The sequence below is a fragment of the Vollenhovia emeryi genome, unplaced genomic scaffold (assembly GCF_000949405.1).
Source record: "Vollenhovia emeryi isolate VEMERY1.0 unplaced genomic scaffold, V.emery_V1.0 DF939218.1, whole genome shotgun sequence".
Lineage (NCBI taxonomy): Eukaryota > Metazoa > Arthropoda > Insecta > Hymenoptera > Formicidae > Vollenhovia > Vollenhovia emeryi.
Genome location: NW_011967148.1, coordinates 133,936 through 154,833, shown reverse-complemented (window position 1 = coordinate 154,833; position 20,898 = coordinate 133,936). Strand labels below are relative to the sequence as shown.

General features: G+C 39.9%; 1 protein-coding gene across 2 annotated transcripts; it reads right to left on the bottom strand.

The window, feature by feature from the left end:
* Positions 1 to 489: 489 nt before the first annotated feature.
* On the bottom strand, positions 490 to 12,409 carry LOC105560877 (high affinity nerve growth factor receptor-like). 2 transcript variants are annotated; one of them, XM_012010377.1, is made up of 10 exons: positions 11,963 to 12,409; positions 11,563 to 11,745; positions 6,325 to 6,543; positions 5,867 to 5,967; positions 5,584 to 5,724; positions 4,038 to 4,200; positions 3,396 to 3,676; positions 2,967 to 3,140; positions 2,219 to 2,377; positions 490 to 1,395 (listed from the first exon to the last, which is right to left on the bottom strand). In XM_012010377.1, exons 2-10 carry the CDS (start codon positions 11,603 to 11,605, stop codon positions 1,090 to 1,092), a joined length of 1,587 nt encoding a protein of 528 aa, XP_011865767.1. In that variant the 5' UTR covers positions 11,606 to 11,745; positions 11,963 to 12,409; the 3' UTR covers positions 490 to 1,089. The 2 variants fall into 2 exon arrangements, with proteins under 2 accessions (XP_011865767.1, XP_011865766.1); XM_012010376.1 differs by having other exon boundaries at positions 11,563 to 12,409.
* Positions 12,410 to 20,898: the final 8,489 nt, after the last annotated feature.

Sequence of the window (20,898 nt, the reverse complement as noted above, 5' to 3'; positions counted from 1 at the left end):
CTAATAAAATAGCTCTAACACAAAAATGATATTAATACTATCTCGTGGCCGTGCATTCGAAAACTTTGATACCTCAAGCTTTCGTACATTCCTTATGTAACACGTATAATTCATATTTCTCGATATTTAACAGTGATTGTTATGAAAATTCGTGCTATAATTATTTATTTGTACCATGGATTAGGGCTTTCGCTTTTTTAACGATTAATTAGCTCATAGAATGTAAAATCAATTTTACATTCTTAAGTTTAATATTTTAATTAAATTGTAATGTACACCTAGAGAAAAGATTTATTTAGATTAACCAACTGGGATACGTTAAAACCATATGTTCCTTTGAATCTACTAAATTTTTATTTACTGCTACCAAAACATTTGCTAGATTTGAAGAAATAGATACGAATTCTCTTAGAGATTCCAGTCTCAATCAGATAAAATTTTGGTTAACGTAAAGAAATTATTTCTTTGAAATTAAATAAAAATCTAGTAAGGTCAAAATATAAAGAAAATTTGTTTTATTTCAAAGAAACTTTTTTCTGGGTGTAACATCATAGATGGATATTGAACTAAATTTTTTATTGTAAAAACTTTGTGTCTCGAATGAGTTAAGGTATTATGAAAAATTTTTCAATCAATTCAAAGTCAATCTTCTTCTTAACAAAAAGAAAAATCAAGTAAAAATTGACTGAAAAATTCGGTAGACAATTTTAATTATATCTAATTACAAAAATATATAGTGTTTGAAATTTGAGAGGCAGAAGACGACTTTCAAACTTGTCGAGGCATTTGCCATAAAAATTGGATCCAATTTATATTTATTATATACATAGACTTGACGTAAATTACTCTCTGCTACGCAATTATTCCGCCAGATAATAATAACGAGGACTACGTGCTTTATGCTTTCAACTCGATTTCAATTTCGTTTGGTACAGTAAACCGTGCACTTCACAACCGGAATATTACATTAATTTTCACTTTACCGGAGTTCGATAGGCCTCGCACTTTTTCGATGTGTCCTCCACGCATATCGCGCGCGGAGCAACTTTTCGAGAGTTAAATTTCAAAGGTCCCTTCGCTGTCACGAATTTATGAGTCGGACAGAACTGGGAGAGCCTGCAGATACTCGCGTGGGATCGCAGGAGCCGGAAGCAAGTAGCCGTCCGGATCCAAAACGTCCGGGGTGCGTAGCAGCACCGGGCCCTGCGGCGGTCTGGGCAACGTCCCTTGCCGGCTCAGCTCGTTTTGCGCCTTTTCCAGCCTCTCCAGAATGTCGGGGAACTTGATTCGTTCCCGCGGCTCGATTTTCCAACAATCGTGCATTATCTCGCGAACGATGGGCGGACACTCGTCCGGCGGGACGAGCATCGTTCCTTGAAGTATGAGCTTCACCACCTGGAACAATCGTCGAGAAACACGTTCGAGTCTACGGCCCGTATTCTTTCTCTTTTAGCGATAAAAGCGCCTCTAAAAGTGCACTTTATCCTAAAAATCGTGGGACAACGTGGGATTTCGAAGACTTTTATGAGTTTGAAATTTTACTAGTTAAATGTACGGTAAAATTTCAAAAAAACTCTCATCAAATTCTCCGAAATACCACGTTGTTCCACGATTACATGATTTTCAGGATAAATTTTAAGAGATAATTCTCTCCGTGTGGCTTGTAGCCAATCAGAAAGCCACTTTTAGAGGCGCTTTTTTTGATAAACCTGTCGGAAATCATTCTACAAAATTCTACAAAAAAATTAAATATAACTGCCAGAATCTAAGAAATTCCACGGAAATTTAAAAAGTGTTATAAAAATCAACATAAACATGCTAGAATTGCAACACTTTTGTTAATTTTCGTAATATTCTACAAGTAAGCAGATGTTTTAATTCTTTAAGATTTTGTTGTTTCTCAAATTTTTTAAACTAATAAAGTTTCGTACTAATTTTTACAAAATTGCACATTTTCATGAAATACTACTCGCAATAATTTCTTGATTTGAGAACATTGTAATTTGTGGTACTATTTCGTAGATATTTTTACAACAAAAGTAAATGTTTCAACGAAGATATAAAATTTTCTACAAATTTCCATTTCAAGTCAATTTGTTGTAGTTATTTATAGAAATTTTTTCCGCTAGGGAAAAGAGGGTCTTGTATAAAATGCGGGCCTTCGCATCGGGTAAACTGATAAAAGAGAAATTTTAGCGAATGCTCGCGTATGCCTGACCTCCTCGTTGCTAAATCCGTAGTACGGCTGCTTTCCGAATGAGTAAACTTCCCAAAGAACGACACCGAAGCTCCATACGTCGGTCTCTAAGGTGAATCTCCCGTACACCACGCTCTCCGGCGACATCCATCGTACTGGCAACAGACGTGATCCTCCAATCTGAAGAGGTCATGTTATTTACAATAGCTACACGACTTTCAAAGTTACATAATAATTTTCTCAGTAGTCGAATTGATGAAGAGATCCACACGTCGCGAATTGTAGGGAGGTCCAGGTTCAAACTCTGGCTGGAGTGACGTTTTCCGCGATAAATTCTTTACTGTGATTTTAAAAAGATGCTTATTGGCATCAAAGTTAAAATCGACTTAATAGTAGAATTTACTGCTCCAACAAGAAACTGTTCTTTAAGACCGACAAATAATCGGCGCGCAGTTTGTTGAATCGGAAAAAATATACAGAATTCACGCAAAAATCTTATTATTAGGCTACCAAGATCCAGTCCGGTCCGAGAACGGCATCTTCTCGACGATTTACATCGGTCCAGTTTCATTTATTATTGTTAGTAATTTTCTGCTTATAATAACAACTATGTAAAAAAAACGGAGAAGAGTGCCCAGCGAGAAATGACCAGTCGATCGACGTCGATTCGACATCGTTTCGACGAATGAGCTGTGCAAAATCTCTTCGCAACACTTTGTCACGAGTCTGCACGTGTTACGCGTGTCAACTTATTTAAAACAGTATTCACCTTGTAATAGTCGCAAGTGTAAATATCTCGCGACATGCCGAAGTCAGCGATTTTCACTGTTAGGCCTGAGCCCACCAGGCAGTTTCGACACGCCAGGTCACGGTGCACGAATCTTTGCGCCGACAGATACGACATGCCGGCCGCAATTTGAATCGAGATCCAGTATAATGAGTCCTATAAACAACGACACATCATCCGTGAGTTGTTTCTACCGATAAAAGGTTTCGCTAGAACTACTTTGCGATAATACAAGCGCGATGGCGCGTTTCGGAGAGGAGAGACTTTAATGTCACACGAGCTCGCACGTACAATGAATCATAATGCGAGGATTCCTATGACAATTTGCAATTGAATGCGAAACTTCACTGTATATATACGCGCATTCATGTTATCGCAAAGTTTCTTCGACTAATTATCCAGCTGCGATACCTTCGTTAACGGTTCAAGTTCCGATTTCGACGATTTGAACTGCAAGGAGTTCGCCCGTAGCACCTCGGCGAGGTCACCGTGCGGCATGTACTCGAACACCATCCACGGATTGTTCGTCGCGTCTCGAAGTACCATGCCCTTCAGGGATAGAATGTTCGCGTGGCTGAACGTGGACATGATGTCCACTTCGCGCATAAAGTCCTGCTCGGTTTCGGGCGTGGCGGTGTCCTTTAGGACTTTTATGGCGACAATCTCCTGCGTGTCTCCGTTGTGCAGCTCGCCTGCAAGATTTTCGAAAGATCTAGCGTTACCCCAGTCAGAAATGACTGGAAAACCGACGTCGAAACGATATCGAATCGATGCATTTTTGGTTCCATTTTCGAGCCAAGTCGAAAATGAAACCAAAATGCATCGATTCGATATCGTTTCGACGTTGGTTTTCTAGTCATTTCTGACTGGGATTATCTGGCGACTCTGTGAAGTCGAGGCTCTACGAGTAAATTTTTTTTAAATACACATGAAAACTTTACTTTGTAATACTGTCACTTTCTGATCCTGTTGAATTGACCTTGGTAGAAAAGAATTCTCGATGAATTGCTTCTCAATTCATTTTATTTTCACTTATACAAAGTGTTGCTTTACCTTTGTAAACCTTCCCGAAACATCCTTCGCCGATATCGTGGAGAAACATAAGGCTTTCGCGATGTATTATCGGAACCTCCGGTGACGTGCACGTGAAATATTGAGGATTAGACGTGTACTTATGCGCTAATAATAGTCCTTTCTTCAGATTTATTGGCGTTCCCTGTTAAGATATCACGAGCATGATAAATATTGAGAATGATAAAAAATGTGCATTTGTTTAAAAAAAATCTCGGAATTTACTCGTCTATTAACGAAAGGGCGCAAAAAATAAAATGACAGAAATAAATACGAGATATAATTAATTTAATATAGTTCAAATTTGTTAAAACATAAAGTTTAAAAGTACAGTATAAAATATTTGTATAAAATATTTGGAAGGCAAAATTTTTCCCAAAAGAACACAGAATCAAAAATGCAATGCAAAGGTGTGACTGCAGAGTACTGTAGTCCAAGAAGCATATTTATTGTAACAAGACGAATATTATTGTCGCCATGTAATTGATTAACGACAACAAGAAAAATTATTCGACGACTTTAAACTGGCTGGGTGGCATAATTTAACAATTTATTTCAACGCTTCGACCATCCGGATTGTGGTCCTTTTCAAGGAAATATATAGATTAGTTATATATTAGTTAATAATAATAATCTTTATGGATCTCCTTGGGGTTACAATCTTATAATTACAATTATCTCCACATTTATTATTCCTACTTTGTTCAGCGAAATGAAATAGACAAGCGAGAAGAGTTTTGAGTGTGGGCCTGAATAGCTCAGCTGGGCGAGCATTCGCCTGGCAAGCGGGAGGTCCCAGGTTCAATACAAATCCTGGTCTAGTCCTAGCCTGTTTTTCTTGCCTCTTCTTCAGATCACGAGGGTTTCGGGCAAGCCCGATAAAGTGGAGTTGACGCGTGTCAGCGATCCAAGTTACGGCACCAAGTTACGTAACATTTTCAGTCATCGCTTTGCTGTCGAGACTGCGACAAAGAAATACAAACAAATCTTATTAAAAAAAAAAAATATGGGGCGATAACATGAGTAATTCACGATCAAAAAGTGAGGATTTCATTAACAATAAATCACATTCTCCCCTTGACTTCTTCAAATTCAAGATCAAGTGGCAAGGATCTTGAATTTGACAAGTCGACAACGCTGACAAGGGGTGAACGTAACTTATTGTCAGTAAGATTTCCTTACTACGTGATCTTGAATCACCCATGTTGTCGCCCCACGTTTTTTTTTTAAAGATTTCTTTGTACTCCTTCGTCGCAGTCTCGGCAGCAAAGCGATGGCTGAAAATGTTACGTAACTTGGAACCGTAAGGATCGCTAACGCGCGTCGACTCCACTTTATCGGGCTTGCCCGAAACCCTCGTGATCTGAAGAAACCTCTGATTAGTGTTATCACTATCTACGCTCGGGCCGTCTTCCAATATGATTAATCCGTTCGCGATCGCCTCTTTCGTCGAGATCTTCCGCGGATAGCTCCGTTTTACGCATCCCGAGATGAATATTGTCTCGCGATGAAAGAAACGGCGACTTACGTCCAGAGGGCCTCTTTGCGACTTGATGTTGTAACTCCGTCTTCTCACGCCGTACACGACGCTCAGTACGAGCACGATTACCGCGGCGAAAGCTACAGCTACTCCTATGATTTCAGGTACCTTGTACTTCAACCCCTCCACCTGTCGCGTTGATTTCAAATAATTCATTATGCTTGTAAGTAGCTCGCGAACAATGGCGCTTACACTAAATGTCAAACACTTATGTGAAACTTAAAAATTCTGACAAACAGTAAGGATACTGGAAAAGAGACAGTAGAGATACCGGTAAAGATAGCTCTGCTTCCGGAAGCGCGTTCGTGCTATTCGTGCCGTTGTTGCCACTCGGTGGTATTATATTGTGTATAGGACGAGGCGTGAGAGGAACTGAAAAATTATTATCCTGTTACATTAAATTATTAGCCTTACATTACGTCATACTAATTGCAATGCCGATAAACTCAGCATACATGCTTTTATATGAACAAAATTTTTATGTGAAACATTGCCTATTTATAATTATGTATAATTGTGTACAATTGTACAAAGTTATATATAATTGCACTGAGAACATTTTTCCATCGGATAAATAAATTAAATAGCGTTTCCGACGGTTAATTTTTCCGATTGCGTTTCCCGAGTAAATTACACTGAGAAAAATGTCCGAGCAATTATTGTATTTATGGCAAAATTTTCGCCAAAATTGCTTGTCTTCTGTAGCAAAGCTTTTTGTGGAATCTTTACCAATTAGACGATTCGGACATCTTAAATCCGACGTTGGCGGCGACAGGTCGTGAGGGCACACGCACTTCGACGTGTTGTCCGCGAAGGTGCGGCAGGCCGCCTCCTTTCCGCAGATATGCGGATGATCCCTGCACGCTTTGATCTCGGGGCTGCCGTAGTTCGCGGGCAATTGCACTATTATATCTGGCTCGCGTTGATTGGAAGCCGTCACTGATAAATCTGCAATAAGACCACTTGTTCTTTACATCGTGCACTCTCCCTCAGTGGCGGATCCGCGTTTTCGGAAGCCTGGCTCGCATTTATTTACTGGTGTACTAAAGTTTAACGTAGCACGCTTTGTTACTTTCGCCTTGCTCGTGGAAAATCTGTTAAAGATTGAAAATTAACTTTCTTCATTATTTCAATCTCGCGTTCTCCGATCCTTGTTTGGCAAGTTTTATTTCTCGTTGCTGAGCTCAATTAACCCTTGAATTTCAGGTTGATTACTAACATTTGTTACGTCATGAACATTAGCAGAATTTTTCAATTGTCTCCGGAAAATTCAATAACTTTGCACATTCAGCCTCTGCGCACTCGCATTCTCTCGTCGGAGAACGTGAAATTATTTGAATATTATTTAAAGTTTGTGTAATTCATCGTAGCGTCGATAGCGCATGACTCGAAGCAGAGCCGAAACGTACGAATTGTATTTTATTTGTACTTTACTATGAGATGTTAACTCAAGTATTGATACAGTTGATTCGCGCAATAATCGCGCTTTGACTTTCAAAGTCTACTTTTCGTTTGTTCATTTAACCCTTCGGTCGTCGCGCCATTTTTCGTGTCGAGTCGACGCGTGAAGTCTTGACAGGCCTTAATATAAAAAGACAATTTTTATCTTTAACGCCGAGAATTCAAAGATTTTCTGTTTTTTTTAATTAGATTTACAAAAATGTACAATACAAGCAAAGACCTTTTACATTGGAGATAATATTTGTTTTAAAGACACCGCGCGACGACTGAATAAGGATTAACCACGTAGGGAAAACACTGCATTGCACGTTGCCCTCGAAGAGCAGAAAATGTGTAATAAGCCAGTTATTAACGGAATTTAATGCCTTTACACTCTCTTTACGTAAGGAAATGACCGTTTCAACAGAAAATCCGGTTTTGCGTAAAAATTCGATATTTGCGTGATCGCCGAGCTTCAAGTGGCTCGCATCGAGGTGAAACGCGCAGGAAGATGAGGATTTAAAATTGCAATGTAAATTTACAGCGTTCCTACGCGGCGCGGGGAAACGTGGCGAACAGGAACGCCGCGGCCGTTCGCCGCGCGGCGCGGCGGCGCGGCCGCGGAACCCGAGAGGAGAGAAGATCGCAGATCCGCGGGGCCGTCGCTAAACGGCCTGTAAAGGGCGGCCAGGGAGGAAAAAGGGCCGCATATTTGGATTGGGCGCAGGAAGATAGAGACAGTGAAGGCATTCATTTGGTACTCTCGGAGCTTGTAACGGGTCAGAGCGTTATCTCCGCGGTCAGCGCTCCCCGACAACGAGTCTCGCTATGTGTACCTATTATCGCCCCGTATATTCCGATGCCCGCGCCCAAGTATCTCCATTACGAGATTTCCCGGCGTTCACCGAGATCGGATCGCGCCCGATCGCCCAAGTGTAACGTAATAAGACGTAACGTAACGGGTTTAACGACGGGGATACGATTTGTCGCCAGCCTTGGCGGGAGAGACGGATCCTCTCCTCCGTCGCGGCCGCGCTTGACGATCGACGGCATCTCGTTTGACCATCGCGAGAGAAGGGCCGTCGCCACCCGGAGGATCCCGCGCGGACGCGTTTGCAATTTATCGAGGATTAATACCCGCTTCGATACCATCCACCACAATCAATTATGCCGCCGCAGACATCGCGATTTTCGCATTTACGCTACATTATTACTGACCTCTGCTCTTTGCCATCGTGCACGCGGCATAGAAACCACTATTGGCTCCGCTGACCCTCGATAGCACGGGTATATCGCGCGTAGTAAAGCTCGCGGAGAATTATTTTAGTTTACGTCTTACATCCAGTAATTATGATACAACGCAAAATTATCCGCGTAAACTCCGTTAGTTTTTCAATACTTGATTCGAGTAATTTGTTCACTGACTGTTGTTTAATTAGTAATCTTAATCTTACGATAAGTACGGGAGGTTCGGTTATCCTTGAGGAAAAACTTTCAAGGAAAACTAGTATCAGTTGCTATTCAGCGACTTGCCATTGTAAGCGCTTGGTGAATAAGCTTGGAATTAAAGTTTGTAAAACGAAAAGGAGATTTGTAGAAATTTGTGCGAAACGCAACAAGTTGTTTTCGGTTGTACTCTAGAAACTCTATGTGCAAAAGGAGGTGTTTCATTCTACAATCGATTTGCAGGATTGATGCGAACTTTACTAAAATAACCGCTCTTTGAAATTGCACACTGAGAAAAATTTCCATCGGCTAAACCAATTAAATAGTATTTCCGATGGTTAGTTTTTTCAATTGAACTATGTATTTATCCGATGAAATGCAGTTACCGACGAAATTTGATCATTCATGATGTTTCTTAAAACATAAGGTATTTCGAACTTCTTATAAATATTATATACTTCGATAGTTTTTCTGTCTCCTACTTTTGCATATTATTAATCTACTTAATCGATCACTTTACAGTGTATTCTACTGGATAAGGACTTGTAACTTGGTCGAAACGTTGTAGCCTTTTTTCTCGTTTTAATAAACTCTCGCCAGTTTGGTCGACTATAAATTTGCGAATTATTAAAATTCAGGCAGGCATACTGTATACGAAATGTGTTTGATTCGAATCCTATGTTAGGATACTGTGCTGTAGCAATAGCCAGTAAGCCAGGCTGACTGGTGCTTTTGTCTCAGCAGAAACTGCAACAGATGGTAATGACATTCGATCCTCTAATTGAACCTATATATTGTCTTTTAACTGTTATGGTTAATGGTAAATTTGGAAATCTCAATACACGTGCGGTGAGACGCGTTTATTTGCAAATCCAGGCTCTAGGCGTACAGACTACAATAGAGGCATTATGTATGCGGACGCCTCATCCTGTCTAAACGTGCGATTCGTGAAGGGACCGAAAGAGATCGGTGAATATCATGCTCGTAAAACAATATATAGATACACGTAAATATACGCAGAATGGAATCTGCAATCAGTGTGTGAAAAGCGACAGATTCCTTATTTATCTTTCAACTTCCAACGGAAGGATATCGAGGGGAGCACGAGAGCTTTTGATTTGCCACATTTATACGCGATCTTATCTGGGTGATCGAGTTTATTTAACAATTTAGTCAAAATTAATCCCGTTGAAATGCGAAATAGGCCTCGAATTAATTAATGATTAAAGTTTTGCTACACTTACATTCTTTACACGCTACCGATATTTACTGTATACGTGCGTTTGCGATAGTTTCATACAAAGTTAATAAACTTGGAAAATATTTATTTCGAAGCATAATGCACATAGTTCCCTAAAAAGTAATCGATTAGTGCGATATTATCTCCGGTATCGTGAACGATAAATGTGGTTCGAATCGGACTTATCGAAGGGTCAAAAATACTCGATATTACAGATAACAGTATAGGACAAAAACAGGGTTGGTTTCCAATTTCCTCCCAGAAGACCACTTGTTGAAGGAAGACTTAGATAAATTTAGTCAAGCGAGAAATGTTTCCAACTTCTTATAATAACGAGTTTACATTTACATAAAAAAATACTATATGGCACAGCACAAAGTATATGTTAAAAACATAATACATTTAAATTGGCGTAAAAAAAGTTTTGCATTAATAAATAATATATGGAATTATATAAAAATATACATCAAATATGTTCATACATATTTTTACATTACACATTTCTGTGTGTAATTTTATAGATTCATGCAGCGCTTTTATATGAAAAAATTTTTAATGTGAACAATATTACTTATTTATAATGATATATAATTGTGTACAATTGTACAAAGTTACATATAATTATAAATGAGCAATTTAGCCCCTTTAAAAATTTTTCATACAAGAGCACGCGTAAATCTTATAAAATTATTTAGAACTGTGTAGAATTGTACAGAATTACATAGAAATATACAATGTAAAAATATGTATGGACACATTTCGTGGATAATTTTATATGACACTATATGTTTATGCATGCTCATGCATGAAACATTTTTCACCGGGAGAATACGTACGTCAATAAATATGACGTAAGACAATTTATTGCAAACCAACATAATTGTCCTATGCTATTAATTGCTGATCGTACAATTTTCGAATATAAATATTTACGAGGCTCGAAACACGTTAAACATTTACATAAAACGTTTCTTCTAGGTCACTGTACGCAGATACGATTCGTCATTAAATCACTTTATTTATTCCTGGAATATCGCTAAGTAGTCACTCTATTTCTTATCTAGCGTAAACGTTAGCTAAAATATTTGAATATTAATAATGCGCTGTGCGAGCAGAATTTGCGATTTAAATAGAAATGCAACGTACAGAAAATACCGATCTAAATTGATGCGAAGCAGCATCATTTCACGAAATATTAATGCAATCCGTATCGGCTTAACGATTTCTTATAACCAACGTCGAGTACAGTTTGTGAAGTGATTATGTATATCGTTTTCACTGATTATAGTAGATTCTTGGTACTTTACCCAACAAGCCTAATTGAATTTGATACATATTAGACTCTTCTTCGTTCCACGAAACTATTAGCCCAATGGGACGCGGAACAAGCTACCGTGTGTATTCAGATTTCTCTCAAAAGAAGCTTTCAGGATTTCTCCGGCGCAAGCAAGCGCGTATGTCAAAACAAACGGATCTTCATAAGCATTTGCACATAAAAGAAACATGTAATAATGAAGACTGTTCATAAAAATATTTTTTCTTTTTAAAAGAAAACTGCATCATTTTTTTCAAATATAATCCATCGCGATTCCTGCTTCCGACATTGATACATTTTTAACGTCTTAGGCCCGGTTTCACCAACGTTGTCTAACTTTGAGCTTAGCTTAATTCGTTCGTTGTCTCTTTCTCAAGTAACAGTTGAAAAGAGACCAAGAACGAATTAAACTAAGCCTAAAGTTAAGCGGCGTTGGTGAAACCAGGCCTTAATATTTTTATAGAGAACGTAGTCAATGCGGTAAATGCAATGGATCACCATGTGCGAGATTTGAAGGGCATCTTACCTGTTCGCGCCTTGGGAGAGGAGAGGCCTCTTTTCCTGGGCATTTTCTTCGTTCGTGTACCGTGCGTCCGTACGAGAAAACAACGAGTGGTCGGAGCCACCCTCGGAGAAACTAATTCTTCGCACTCGTTCGCACTTTGCACTCTCTCGCCTTCGCTACGAAACGGTAATTACCATCGGCGCGCTAATTGCATCTCGGCATTACTTTGGCAAGAGAGAGAGAGAGAGAGAGAGAGAGGTGTCGCCGCCCCTATAAACGTCATCATTGGACCTTGATATCCATGAACCGGGGTCTTACTAAAAGTCCGAGGAATTGCCGATTGTCGCGACGATGATAAATCACAGGCGCCTCTCTCGTCACCTTCCCTCTATCTCACCACCTCGTCTCACATCGTACGCACCGTCACGTGACGCGGAATAGGATACCGAACGGGCTTCGCATTTTCCTTCTCTCCCTACATTCCCGATCTAGGATTCGCGGTCTGAGATCCCTCGGGCCTCCGTCGCCGGTTTCTCCGCGCGATTCCGGCCGAGATCGGTCGCGAAGCGACGGCGGGTCATACTGGAGAACGGAAGCTGTCTCTCCTCGGGGCACGCGCTCTCCCCCGTACGGGGATCGACGACGACCACCGTGGGTGGGTGGCGAAGCCTTTAAGCCGGAAGCCGAAACCTCTTGGCGTGACACCCGGGCCCGGCACTCGTAGCGGCGTAGGTGGAGACCGGGAGACCGGGAGTGAGAGACGTATCACTCTCTTCGACGAACGCTTAACCGAAACTGAAGAACCGCCTCCGAGACTCCCTCGCTTCGCTACGCGCGCTGGACGATCGCACGAAGCGCACGGCCTGCGTGTGCGTGCGGCGCGTATACGCACGCACACGGGCGTGCGCGGCAGGGATTTAACGCGAGATTTTAGCTCGGTTCATCATCGTCTTGTCGGCCCGACCTACGCTATCGGAAAGCGACGGCGGGTCGCCGTGAGCCTTCGAGTTTCTTAAGAAAGGGTGCGTCCTCCCTCCCTCCCTCCTTCTCACCCCGTCGCGGCTCGCACCTGACGCGCTACGAACCGTTCACCCACGCGTTCATAGAATTCGGGATGCCTCTATCATCGAACGGTGATAGAGGATTATGCCGCGAAGATTCACGGGTTGTTCCGGCTGGAATAGGGGACCCTAGTAGCGCAGTGCATTGGTTGAACAATGGTCCGATACAATCAAACATTGGGCCAATGTTTAACCAGTGTTTGGTCGATGCACTGTGCTACTAGGCCCAGTGAGAAATTCGAATCGACATCAACATTGTCAATTTCAACGTCAATTCGACATCGATCTACGAATCATTTATCATTGGGGGTAGAGGATCTCCTCCCCAGTGAGAAATAACCCGTCGATCGATGCCGAAACGATGTTGAATCGGCATCAGCACCGCCAAATTGATACGTCGACATCGTTTCGACATCGATCGACGAGTCACTTTTCGCTGGATCGAGCGAGATGATAGCCGAAAAATGGCGATTGCCTCGAGGCAATCCAAGCGATTCGCCGAAATCGGCCGCTGGTTGCTTCAAGGCGGCGATTCTCCTGCAGAGATATTGGGTTATTTTATCTGGTAATTAATTCGTCTGCGCGGATGAATACGCATTAACGCGCGCACGCCGTATTAATACGCGTTGTCCGTAACGCTGCTGACGCTATCGCCACCGGCTTATCGTTTATTTATTCTCCATCGGAGGAAACACGCAGATACTTTCGTCTGATTTCTTTTTTTTTCTCGCTAAATTCGAAATGCGCGCGCATTTCGTGGCGGCTGGACGAAATAAGGGTCGCTTTGTAATCTAGAACTGTCCGAATCAGCGTTCTCGTTCGATCCATGATTCGATGACGAACAATTTAATTCGCTTACATCGACAAATCAGTCATTAACTATCTTAAGATTTTATTTTTATTCATTTTCACTTTGACGTCAAAATAGAGATTTTCCACGCAGAGACCCAGTGAAAAATGATTCGTCGATCGATGTCGATTCGACATCTTTTGACATCGATAGACGAATCATCTGACATCTTGTGTTGGCTGTCGTTGCCTGTTCTTTTCTTCCTTTATTGTTATTTTAATTACTTCATTCTCATTCCGCTTTAAGTGACGAATTAAGACCTTGACGACTCTTTGCAACCAGGCAGCAATTAAAAGAACGTAGAAGATCAATGAAATGTACGCTTTCTCCTTGCCAGTGTACGTGCTATTTAACCCTTTCATGACATGGGACATGTAAATCCTTCTTAAAAAGATCCAACGGTTTGGCATATTTTATTACTGAAAAGACGTTATGTAAAAAGAGACATTGAAACAAAAAGTAATTCGGTCACGAAAGGATTAACCCGAGAAGATAAACAAACTTACTGTCCGCTATCGCGATCGGCTTGATACATTATTGCCTAACGAACTGCCACCTCCCACTCCCTCCTACTCCTGGCGAACAACCCGACTTTTCAGCTTCCGATCATGATAAACAAGTCGGCTCGGAAACATGAATGTTCCGCACAGAAGTCGTGTGTGCGCTATCAATGTGTGTCCCGATGTATCTGCAGTGCACATGCGTGCTCGCACCGAAAGTCAGAAATCAGTTGTCAATAACTTGTCAGTGACGTATAATTCTTGATACAACGATACCTCGAGCTAACAATTGAGAAGAATACAACTGGCCATTTTACAGTGGCATTTAACACTTCAGATTTCAAACTACGTAATACTATACAGCTCATTCAAATTATATAATACTAGAGGAGAGTTCTCTATTATGAGATAACTCTTATCACATACCCGGTAAACAATTTTCCATGCACGAACATGAATAAATATATAGAATTGTATAAAAATATACATGAAATATGCCCATACATATTTTTACATTGCATATTTCTAGGTCATTTTGTACAATTCTACACAGGTCTATATAATTTTATAGATTTATACATGCTTTTCTATAAACAATTTGCGAAGAAGAAAAAATTGCTTATTTATAATTATATATAACTTCATACAATTACACACAGTTATACCATGTAAAAAATTTTCATATAAAACCCATACAGCACGGGAAGTTAAAATAATGTTGCTAAAACGTTGCAATGTTGAATGTTGAAGTACAAATATCTTATATTTATGCACGCTCAGGCATGAAACATTTTGTACCGGGTAATAGGGAACTTTCCTCTATTAGTTTATTCAAACTGTACAATTTTTTTAAACTATAAAGCGATTTACAAATTTTACAATCGCGATTCTTTACGCGGTTCGTATCGATATGTTTCACGAGTGCAAAGAGGAGAGATCTAAAACTGCCACATTTCATATTTTATTTTCTAACTTATCCGCTTTTTTGCGAGGCGCGCAAGCGGGTGTTTATTTCTCCTCCCTCGTAGAACGGCGACGGCTGATGAAAGGCCGTTTCTGTGAGTGGCGCAGCAGCGAGATCCGACCCGAAATAATATTGAAGGATTGGTATTAGCGATTGACGGTCGCTCCCGCGTTCCCGTTCGGGATGACGTCCCGTACGACGTCGGGGAACCGCGTCCAGAGGATCGTTAATAAAGCGAGTGGTTTCGAGTTCCTATAAAGATCAAAACATGTACCAAGTAGGCGAGAAATGAGTCGAAACACAAAAGTGAGGCGGGAAATGCGAGACAGGGGGAGGGAGATACGTTAAGAGTTTCCGAAGAGCCTCCGTCGGAATGGCGTAAGTGTTGTATATTTACATTGGCGTTACAAGCTCACACCTGGACGCAAGAATAGCGCCGCTTCTTCTTCTTCTTCTTCTTCCCCGAAGCATTTTCTCGTGCCATACGTCAGACCTATTTGACAGAAGCTAACGCCCTATATTTTTGTCCTGCGGCATTAATACAGTTATTTCGGTGATTGTGCGGCTTTTCAGAAGATGAACGGTTTTAAAGCAGCAGGTCGACACATTTTCATCATTAATGATCCTCTAATTAATGAGATTTTACTTGTGTGACGATTGAAATCCGGTAAAAGAATTGTTCATATAAGAACAAGTATAAAAATGTAGAATTATATGTATATAAAATAGGTTCATACAGATTTTCTTCCTCTTGTATAATCTTTGTACACGGAGAGAATTTTCTCTTAAAATTGACCCTGAAGACGTGTAATCGTGGAACAATATGGCATTTTGAAGATCTGTATAAGAGTTGCTTGAAATTTTACCATACATTCTACTAGTATAAATGTATATATACTAGTATAATGTATGGTAAAATTTCAAGCAACTCTTATACAGATCTTCAAAATGCCATATTGTTCCACGATTACACGATTTTCACGGTCAATTCTAATGCCCGTTTTTACGAATGCAGATTAACTTTAATCTCAGCTTAAATTACTTCTTGTCCTTTTCCAATTCATAAAACTAGAGAAAGATACAAAGCAAGTTGAACCGAGATTAAAGTTAAACTGCGTTGGTAGAAACGAGTATAAGAGAACATTCTCTCTGTGTATCAGAAGAAGTAAAAATATTTAAGCGAATAAATTTTGTAATATTTTTTGTAAAAAGATGAAGTTTGAAGAGAACTCGTACGTATATGGGAGATACATAAAGATAATAATCGCGTATAAAATAATTATATAATCTGATCGCAATTTTACTTTTTGTGAAGAAAACAATGCAAAAGTTATTTTTCTAATTATTTTCAATTCTCTTTGTTATGTTGCCGTACGGACAGAGACAAGAAAACGAAAAAATATGTGCATAGACTTATTTTATACATATTCCAAAATGTTGCGAAGGCTCCAAATATAGAAAAATTTCAAAGGGTGGTACATGAAAATTTTTGTTCTTACCTAGGAGAAAGTGTCGTTTAAAATCATGTCGGAAAGAGGGCGAGATGTTCCGCAGGGTGGTTTACACCCGTCGAACGTTGCGGATTGTCACTCGTGTTCGGCAGCCGAGCGACATAAAGTCGGCATGCGTGCAGATGGCGGCCGTAAGAGGTTGGTCTAAAAAAATAAAGCGGCGCGGGCACGAAGAGGGAAGATGTTTGTGTTTCCACGCGAGATGGGTGATTCTTAAATGACGAGGAACAACTGGGACAACTTGTATCTCGAAACAATACTACGTGGAATCGAAAACGACGGAAAGGGCGTTTTTTACGAGGGAGTCGGTGAAAGATAAAGACGCGAGATTCCCCGAAGGGTATATCCGACATGCGATACGTCGATATCGAACGTTCGTGATAAGATTTTAGAGAAACTCGGATAAAGAGTCGTTGATTTAATAATTAAAAATATGTATTTCACTATTATTCGTTGTAGTAGAAAAGGTAAAATTTTTCATTAAATAACGAAGCATTTTACGAGTAGATTCGAATTAATTACCTGAAATAATTGGTTTACACTTCGTTCGTCTTCTCGTGTGTGATTTCTATTTAATTTTGTTTAATTTTATCTGTTTCATCTCTTCTCACTTTTCCTCTCAATCGAACAACACCCAGTGAGAAATGATTCGTCGAAACGACGTCGAATTGACATCGACTCTGTCATATTCGACATCAATTTCAACATCGATTGACGAGTCATTTCTCGCTGGGCAGCGTTGTCTCGCAATATGATATACGTATATTTCTATTAGTTTATATGTATTTATCGAATAATTAATAAATCAAAATGGTGCTTTACATACATATAATTTTTGATAATTGCAACGATAAAAATCTTTCAATAAACACACGTAATATTATAATTTTTTATACAGAAAACTCAAATGAAATTAAATATACCAATGACATTACACTTTTGAGTCCTAAAATTGATTGCGTTCTTTAAGAATACTATTTTATTTGAAGAAATTAAATTTTTGATAAAAACTCTTGCGCGTAAATCAACAAATATTTATCTACATATATATCTAATAACTATACCCATTAAAATCTTTTTTACATATGTATAACTTTTCATACATGTATTGTACATTATACATAATTAAATTAATTAAAATATATATCAAAACGTATTTTTGGTTATTTAATTTTAGCTACGAATCTTCGATCATTAATATATTATGGCTACCGATAAGCAGAAAGATATTTGTTGGCTTATGCACAGCAGAAAGAAGTTTCGGTTACAGTAATTCACGCAAGAAAGATAGCTTTATCCCGAATCAATCAGCGTAGCCTGACCGACTTTTCGAGGTTGAGGGTACGTGCCACGAGCGTCCAGTCGAGTTCAGCACTTGATAAGCGAATCGGCTAATCGCGGTTGAATATTTTTCAAAGGGCAGATTAATCCGAGAATAATACTCGATTGTAATTTGTAGATTTGCAAGGTCGTTTTTACAAGTGATATCGCCGATGATTAGTGATATCTTATTCATTTATTATATTCATATTGTTATAGAGATACCAGAATTACCACGTCATAATTATTACCAAATAGAAATGCTAGAGAAGCTGTAGAATCGTGTGGAAGTACTCCGAGGCAGATTGCAAAAGTACCAAGCGAAGACGAAGGCCAAGAATGATTACGATAGCACGAGGGATTGCAAACCCTGAAGGCACTGTGTACAGATTTGCGACATAACTGGGTACACATTTTTTGTGCATTAGTGCGTGTTATTTGGTCTTGCTGGGGCATTATAAATAATCTAAAAAAAAATAAAACGAGATACCCTAAGGTCCAGTTTCACAAACGTCGGTTAACTGTTAACCAGAGTTCAGTCGACTTCCTATCTTTCTCTATCTTGTTATCCAAGAACCCAGTGAGAAATGATTTGTCGATCGACGTCGAAACGACGTCGAATTGACGTCGATTCGACATCATTTCGACGTCGATCGACGAAACATTTCTCACTGGGAAGAGACAGAGGATCAATTAATCATGGATTAGCGGTTAAACGACGTTTGTGAAACTGGCCCTAAAAGGCCTAAGATAATAAGATAAAGTAATGCCCACCGGGCATTGTGTACATACACGATTTTGGTCAGCGATTTACCCCTCGCGATAGCACGCTGGAAAACGTAACGGATCTACGAAATGTATCTACAAACTACGATCTAAAAATGTAGATTCCGTTACATTAATAAAAAACTTTTCACTCACCGACACGATGCGCAGCGGCGGAGTTGAATCTACATTGATTCTGCAATGGCGCCCAATGCCTCGAATCCTCCTCCTCCACTCAGGTGTCGTTGTCTCAGCTGTCCTCCAACACACTCGCGAATTTATACTTCCGTTTGTAAAGTCACATGTCACTTTCACTGTATCCAAATGCCACTTTTTCGGCTCTTTGTGTCCGATTGTCACAGAGTCCGATTGTCACAGAGTCCGAATGTCACTGAGTTCGAGTGCCACTATAACGAACTGTTCGATTACATCGTCGCACTGACACCCGCACAAATCACTGACACAAATCGCGGGAATTCAACGATCGCACGATGATATCGATCATTGATTATTCACAGAGAGCGATCGCGGTCTCTTCCCGCACTTGTCGCGAACGCGTATCAAGAAAGAACAATACGTATATGCGAAGCGGCGCGGGCATAATCGTTCAATTCGACTGTCGTCGCGTGAATGATCCTGCGTACGGCGCCGTAAACACCTTTGCCGAAAACCGAGCACGGATTCCAAGAAATGACGTAGCGCCGTAAACACGTCGGTCAAAAACAATCTATTGTGTTTTTGCGTCGCTCGAATTCTCAACGTTCGTAGTTTTTCTCTCGGCGCGATGACGCATGACGTTTGCGTGCCATTGTGTACCCGAAGGTCGGCCGCGCTATCATTCGCTCGCCGAACGTCGAGCCGGCAAGCAGTGGCGAGAGTCGCTCCGTGTATGTTATTACTTTTGTGTTATTAGTTTCCAAGACTCGATCGCGATGAATATAAGGATAAAACGCTAATGATTTGTATACATCAGTAACAAGTAACGTATCTCGATTAATTATTAAGTTTCTACAACTTGTAATGAGAAACGAATTACATGTTGAGGCGACAGCTCTTTATTAACGCGTTAGATATTTCACGAGACTAATTCATCTAAATTATGAATGTAAACCGTGGTATTTTGTCGCGGTTACATCTCGTTTACGCACCGCGCTTTTAATTATCTATCGATTTCGCGTAAAACATTTTCGGGAAAAGAGAGAAATTTGTACGAACTTCAGCGATCGCGCTGTAACGCCTGTAACTTGTTTTGTCGTTCTTCGCAACACGGACGGGCAGGAAGTAAAGAAATTGTTACTTATTGCACGTTCTTACATTATGTAAATGTAATCGAAAATGATCCCGATTAACTGTCGCAATTAATAACAACTATTTATCGCTGGAAATTTCGCTCACATAATTAATTTTGAGGATTAGATTGAACGACAAAGATTGTAAAATATCGTTTCGTTGCGGACTAATAAATTCTTTACCGCAGAATATGCTTCCGATGCTCGCGTTGCGTTTTATATCGACAATTCAAAAGTGATTTATCCATTATTCCCAATGAAAAATACAAGTCGTTAGGTGTAGAACGGGCATCAGGTTTCTCTCTGCTAGATACTCCGTAGCCAATAAAATATTCTATACAGCAACTTTCGATAAATTAGAGGGTCTCTAGTGATACTCGAATGCGATACGCCCTCTGTGGACATTGGAAAATGTGGACACGAACTACGTAGCCAATGTCCACATTTTGCCAAGTGGGTAACGCAGATTTGCAACAATTTTGTTCCTCGGTTGCCCCCGTCTTTAGAGTACGTACCATCTAAAAGTTAATTAGTGGATTATTACCGAAAACAGTATAAATTCAGTGATAATGCACCGAGTGACTTTTAGAGAGTAACTGTTTAGGGTATTTAAACCCCTACACCTACACAAAAGAACTGTGCAATTATACTCATATGTATATTAATTCTATAATTGCAATTTCACGTATTAAATTTAAATACTCTTCTTAAAAACATAAAACAGCTTTAACATCGATGAAATTGTTAAATTGTTACGTCAGTACAACAGGTTACTAAGGCCGGTATTCATAGTCCGTTCTTATATTTAAGATCATCTTAAGTATACTCTTAATATGTTTTTAACCAATCACAGGGGCCCGATTCTCGAAATCATTCGAAGAAGAAACGTATACGAACATTCTGCTCTGACAGAAAAGATGAAAGTCGATTGGTTAAAGCCATGCGAATAGCCAATCAACTTGCAAGTTTTCTGTAAGAGCAGAATTTTCGTATACGTTTCCCCTTCGAATAAATTCAAGAATCGAGCCCCAGATAGAGAAGTAATTAATTAATTACAAATAAACGAATGACCGACAAATCTTTTCAATTGCACTTCA